This window comes from Peromyscus maniculatus, chromosome 1 (assembly GCF_049852395.1).
Source record: "Peromyscus maniculatus bairdii isolate BWxNUB_F1_BW_parent chromosome 1, HU_Pman_BW_mat_3.1, whole genome shotgun sequence".
NCBI lineage: Eukaryota > Metazoa > Chordata > Mammalia > Rodentia > Cricetidae > Peromyscus > Peromyscus maniculatus.
In genome coordinates, this window is record NC_134852.1 from 50017638 (window position 1) to 50023858 (window position 6221).

Sequence of the window (6221 nt, forward strand, 5' to 3'; positions counted from 1 at the left end):
GAGTGCTTCCTATCTTCTTTTCTATTAAGTTTAGTGTAACTGGATTTATGTTTAGGTCTTTGATCCACTTGGACTTGAGTTTTGTGCATGGTGACAGATATGGATCTATTTGTAATCTTTTACATATTGACATCCAGTTATGCCAGCACCATTTGTTGAAGATACTTTCTTTGTTCCATTGTATAGTTTTGGCTCCTTTGTCAAAAACCAGGTGTTCATATGTGCATGGATTAATGTCAGGGTCTTCAATTCGATTCCATTGGTCCATATGTCGGTTTTTATACCAGTACCAAGCTGTTTTTATTACTATAGCTCTATAGTAGAGTTTGAGGTCCGGGATGGTGATGCCTCCAAGGGTTGCTTTATCGTATAGGATTCTTTTAGCTATCCTGGGTCTTTTGTTTTTCCATATAAAGTTGAGTATTTTTCTTTCCAAGTCTGTGAAGAATTGTGTTGGGATTTTGATGGGGATTGCATTGAATCTGTAGATTGCTTTTGGTAAGATTGCCATTTTTACTATGTTAATCCTGCCTATCCATGAGCATGGGAGATCCTTCCATTTTCTGATATCTTCTTCAATTTCTTTCTTTAGAGATTTAAAGTTCTTATCAAAAAGGTCTTTCACTTGTTTAGTTAGTGTTATCCCAAGGTATTTTATATTATTTGTGGCTATTGTAAAGGGTGATGTTTCTCTGACTTCGTTCTCAGCCCTTTTATCATTTGTGTATAGGAGGGGTACTGATTTTTTTGAGTTGATCTTGTATCCTGCTACTTTACTGAAGGAGTTTATCAGCTGTAGAAGTTCCCTGGTAGAGTTTTTGGGGTCACTTATGTATACTATCATATCATCTGCAAATAGTGAAAGTTTGACTTCTTCCTTGCCAATTTGTATCCCTTTGATCTCCTTTTGTTGTCTTATTGCTCTAGCTAGAACTTCTAGTACTATATTGAATAAATATGGGGAGAGTGGACAGCCTTGTCTTGTTCCTGAATTTAGTGGTATCGCTTTGAGTTTCTCTCCATTTAATTTGATGTTTGCTGTTGGCTTGCTATAAATTGCTTTTATTATGTTTAGAAATGTTCCTTGTATTCCTATTCTTTCTAAGACCTTTATCATGAAGGGGTGTTGGATTTTGTCAAAGGCTTTTTCAGCATCTAGGGAGATGATCATGTGGTTTTTTTCTTTCAGTTTGTTTATATGGTGTATTACATTGACTGATTTCCGTATGTTGAACCATCCTTGCATCCCTGGGATGAATCCTACTTGGTCGTGATGGATGATTGTTTTGATGTATTCTTGGATTCGGTTTGCCAATATTTTGTTGAGTATTTTTGCATCAATGTTCATGAGGGAGATTGGTCTGTAGTTCTCTTTCTTTGTTGCATCTTTGTGTGGTTTGGGTATCAGGGTAATTGTAGCCTCATAAAAAGAGTTTGGTAGTGTTCCTTCTGTTTCTATTGTGTGGAACACTTTGAAGAGGATTGGTATTAGTTCTTCTTTGAAAGTCTGGTAGAATTCTGCACTAAAACCATCTGGTCCTGGGCTTTTTTTAGTTGGGAGACTTTTGATGACTGTTTCTATTTCTTTAGGGGTTATTGGTCTATTTAAATGGTTTATCTGGTCTTGATTTAATTTTGGTATTTGGTATTTATCCAGAAAATTGTCCATTTCTTCCTGGTTTTCCATTTTTGTGGAGTACAGGCTTTTGAAGTATGATCTGATGGTTCTCTGGATTTCCTCATTGTCTGTTGTTATGTCTCCCTTTTCATTTCTGATTTTGTGAATTTGGGTGTTCTCTCTTTGCTTTTTGATTAATTTGGCTAGTGGTTTGTCTATCTTGTTGATTTTTTCAAAGAACCAACTCTTTGTTTCATTGATTTTTTGTATTATTCTCTTGTTTTCTATTTCGTTGATTTCAGCCCTCAATTTGATTATTTCCTGGCATCTATTTCTCCTGGGTGAGTTTGTTTCTTTTTGTTCTAGAGCTTTCAGTTGTGCTGTTAATTCATTGGTATGGGATTGCTCCATCTTCTTTATGTGTGCATTTAGAGCTATGAATTTTCCTCTTAGCACTGCTTTCATAGTGTCCCATAAGTTTTGCCCTGAGTTCTTAAGGGGAGCAAAGTATGGGAGCACGGAGTGCCAGGATATGGACATGACACCTTGCAGGTTTGTGTGCGTGTCCCCAGAAGAGGTATTAGTGTTCTAGTGTTGGGACCCCTGAGCAGCCTTTGATGTGGGCTGAGAGTCTCTGCCCGAATCACTGGCTTAATAGTGGGTAGCAATGAGACAGGTGAGCATCTGTGTCTGCTGGACGGTATTTTGGCCAGAAAGAGACTCAGCATGGAGGAGACCACTCAGATCCCACATCAGCTGGCTGAAATCCTCGTCTGGACCTGAGCAAGTTGGCTCCCTCTTGTAAGCCCAATATTTAGGAGCTTGAGGCAGGACGATCACTAGTTGGAGGTCAGCCTCTGAGATTTAGTGAGGCATTGTCTCCAAAAACCTAACCAATAAATGGGGGCTAGAGAGATGGTCTAGCAGCTGAGAGCGCTTTCTGCTCCTGCAGAGGACCCAGATTCGATTCTAGCACCCACATGGTGGTTCATAACCATTCCCAACTCCAGTTCCAGGGGACCTGATGCCCTTAACAAACAGAGAAATAGATAAAAGCCCTGTTTAGTTCGTAAATCTCGAATGCTAGCCAGGTAGCACACACCTATACCACTAGCTTTTCAGAAGGCCGAGGCAGGAGGATTTATGCTTATGGTCTGCCTGAGATATATATTGAGAGCCTAACTCAAAATTAAACACACACACACACACACACACACACACACACACACACACACACACACACACAAACACACCAGGGTGGGGGTGGGACTGGGAATGTAGCTCAGTGGCCTAACACGTACAAGGTCCTGGTTTTAATTCCTCCCACTGAAAAACAAACAAAAGCATCCTTACCTGCTCACCTTGCTTCTTTCTAACCCTATCCTGCAAGTCAGGCATCCTTAGCATATCAGGGACTCAGGCCACTTCTTGGGGCCCACAAGTCCACTCAGGACCACTCTGTCCAGGGAACACTGGACAAGGGCTGGACACAACCCTGTCTCCTTCCTCCCAAGCACGTGGCTGTGTGAGGGCCAGCCCTCGCTACCCTCCTAGCGTTGGAGGGAAAGGCTGGGCAGAAAACTGTGTCTGGTCTTGTGCTCCCAGCCTGCCCGGGGCAGTTTGTGGAGTGAGGGACTCGGGAGAGGGGAGGCCTTGACTTGGCTCAGTCCAGGCCAGCTGGGTGGTGGGAGGTGGGATTCCACACTCACCGCTTCATCTCCCTCTGACCTGTACATCGTTTCTGTTTTTGGAAAATACCCCATGGCAGTGCAAAAGCTGTGACCAGTTTTTCTCCACCTTCGAAAATGAGTCTTCTATATTAGCCAAGCGGTGTATGTTCTGCCGGAGAGAGGAGGGCGTAGAATCTGACTCCTCCTCATCGTCACTGGAAGAGAGTAAGGACAGCTGATGGCCGTGGGGCCCTTTGAGCAACCTCAGCACAGGGCACGGTCTGCAGCGTTCTGCAGGGACCTGCTTTGAGTCCCCTGCCCAGCTGAGTGGACCTATCAAACTGAGGCAGCAGCCAGGCCATGACTAGACTCTCCCAATGGTGCCGCCTCTTTGACCCCCACCCCCCAAATCCTTTAAGGGTGAGCACTTTTAGTTTTAAAATAGAATAAATCTAGATTCCTTTCAAAAACGTGTGTGTGTGTGTGTGTGTGTGTGTGTGTGTGTGTGTGTGTGTGATTGTAGAAGCAGTTTGCTACTTCTGAGCTTTCCATCTCAGTGTCCATCTGTCTCATTTTTGGAACACCTTGTGAGCTAATATTGTGGAGTCTGGAGCTGCCCTGTAATGTGGCCCTGGGACGGGCATGTGCACTTCTTGGACATGTTTGTCAAGTGAATGTGATGTGTGGGGCCCACGCTGTGGACGAGGATGGCAAGGCTTTGTGATTGCTATAGTTTGGATATGGTTTCTCCCTTCCAGGTTCAAGAGCTAGGGCCTTGGCCCTCTATGTTAATGGTGTTGAGGGGTCAGTGGGACTTAGTCGTTTCCTTCCTTCTTATGTGTATGGGTGTTTTGCCTGTATGTATTCAGGCCTTACATGTATTCAATACCCATAGAGCCCAAAAGATGGGGATAGATTCCCTGGAAAAGATGATTGTGAGCTACCATGTGGGTGTTGGGAGTTGAACCTGGGTCCTCTTAACCACTGAGCTATCTCTCCAGCCTACTTCCAGATAGTTTTGAGGCCTCTTTCATCAAAAAAACCACGATGAGTGTATTCATTACCACCTTAGCTCTGGGGTTGATTAGAATGCATGCACCCACACGGTCCCCAATGATGGACACCTAGATTATTGCAAACAACGCTAGCCAAACATTTCTGTGCACAATTCATTCATTTTTGCATAGGTCAGTTCAGCGAATGAGTCTCCCACTGGTGCTAAGGCCAGAGGAATGCATCAGTAGTGCTTGACTTCGCTGCCAAAGGCAAGGCTGGCATGGCAACCCAGCCTGGATGGGGAAGGTCTGACTTGATCACATCGTGTGGGGTCTTCGAATCGCCCAGAGCCCACTTGGGATCTCGTTCTCTCTCTGGATCCGGGAGAAGCGGTCCGCAGCTCTCTTGACACCCAAGAAGATAAGCAGCCCGGCCGTACTGGGGAATTTTGGGGTGTCTCTGGGGCAGCTGCGAGCTCCGCTGAGATTCCCAGCCAATGAACTCTCTTGACCCGCAGAAGACAGAGCACAAAACAAATGCTACTGTGACCCGGAAACGAGGGCGGTCCCACTCTGCCCGCTCCGGGAAGCCGATTAAAATGTCCCGAGTTCCTTCAGATGCCTACACAAACGAGGGACGGCAAGGCGCATGCGCGCCACTGTCCGTATAAGACCGCGTACGCATGCGCAAAACTCATGAGGTCACTAGAAATGGGAACTGGTTTCTCGCACTGCTCGTGCATGTGGCGCCGTGGCTTAGTTGGTTAAAGCGCCTGTCTAGTAAACAGGAGATCCTGGGTTCGAATCCCAGCGGTGCCTTGGCTGTGTTGTATAACACGCTCTTTTGTGTTACCTTTCATTTTTGCAAGAGTTCTCACCGGCTCCTCTGTTAGGAAGAGTGAGCCGAGGAAGACAATTTAGCTGAAGACTAAATTGTTGTGTTGTTGTGTTGCCTGTTAGGCTTTGCCGCTTGAGGGAGGTCGCCAGATAGCTGTCCCTCCGAGTGCTCCCACAGCGGTGAGGAGCCTCCACGACCTCTTGGCTTCTCAATCTTGTAAAGAATGCTCATCACCTCTTCCTGCCGCCGTTCAGTGGGTACTAACGCTCGGCATACTGAGGACAGTTTGGCGAGGCCAAGTGAGTCTCAAAAAGTGGACCTTGTAGCATCAGATCTGACCAGTCCGTCTGCATCTGCAGAACATATTAAAAAACAAAACAAAAGAAAAAAAAAACAAAAAACAAAAAACCCTGCGGACGGGGGGATGGTTCGGTGCTCTAGTGTGGGGCTTGACTATGCTCCGAACGCCGATACTTTTTGATTCACAATTGAGGTTACAACTCTATAAATCATTTTAAATCATCTTAAGGACTGGTGAGATGGCTCAGTGGATAAAGATGCTTTGCTGCCGATCCCGATGCCCCGAGTTCAATGCCTGGGTCTAACAGGGTGGAAGGCGAGAACTGACCACTGAAAATTTGCACATGCGTACTGTTGGTCATGTGTACCCACACATATGCTCACAAATAAATAAATGTAATAGAAAAAATATCTTAAGCCGAAAAGTGGCAAATAAAGTAGTTGCGTTAACCCACCATTAAGCCACACAGCGGGATGTGCATGGGGTTTTGGTTAGATAGGGCAGCATGTGAAAAAACACAATGCCCAGGAAAAATACGTAAGTGCTGCTGCTGCTGCTGCTGCTGCTGCTGTCGCCCGGCTACTGGGGGTGGCTGTGGGGCGTCTCTCCAGCTGGGGAAAAGACTGAAATTTAAACACACTGGTTTCTACTTGACCACTATGATCAAGTTGACAAATACTGAGTTGGTTATTGTAAGCTGGGATGAACAAGAAATTCACTTGTCGCAGAGGAAATTCGTTCTGCTTCTCCTATAGGTTCACTGTGTGATTTTGTTTATGTTTGTTTGTTTCAGTCGGTT

At 45.1% G+C, this 6221-nt stretch overlaps 1 protein-coding gene and 1 non-coding gene across 2 annotated transcripts in view; both read left to right on the forward strand.

Annotated features, from left to right (window-relative positions):
• The window catches only part of Wdr88 (WD repeat domain 88), a 41749-nt gene extending 37991 nt beyond the window's left edge, over positions 1–3758 (forward strand). Inside the window, exon 11 of the mRNA XM_006985029.4 lies at positions 3387–3758. Coding sequence (XP_006985091.3) covers positions 3387–3527 — 141 coding nt within the window. The 3' untranslated portion in view covers positions 3528–3758. The remainder of the gene's footprint in view (positions 1–3386) is intronic.
• A 1270-nt stretch (positions 3759–5028) lies between these two features.
• Trnat-agu (transfer RNA threonine (anticodon AGU)) lies at positions 5029–5102 on the forward strand. Its single transcript has one exon. It is a non-coding gene; the product is annotated as a tRNA-Thr (tRNA).
• Positions 5103–6221: the final 1119 nt, after the last annotated feature.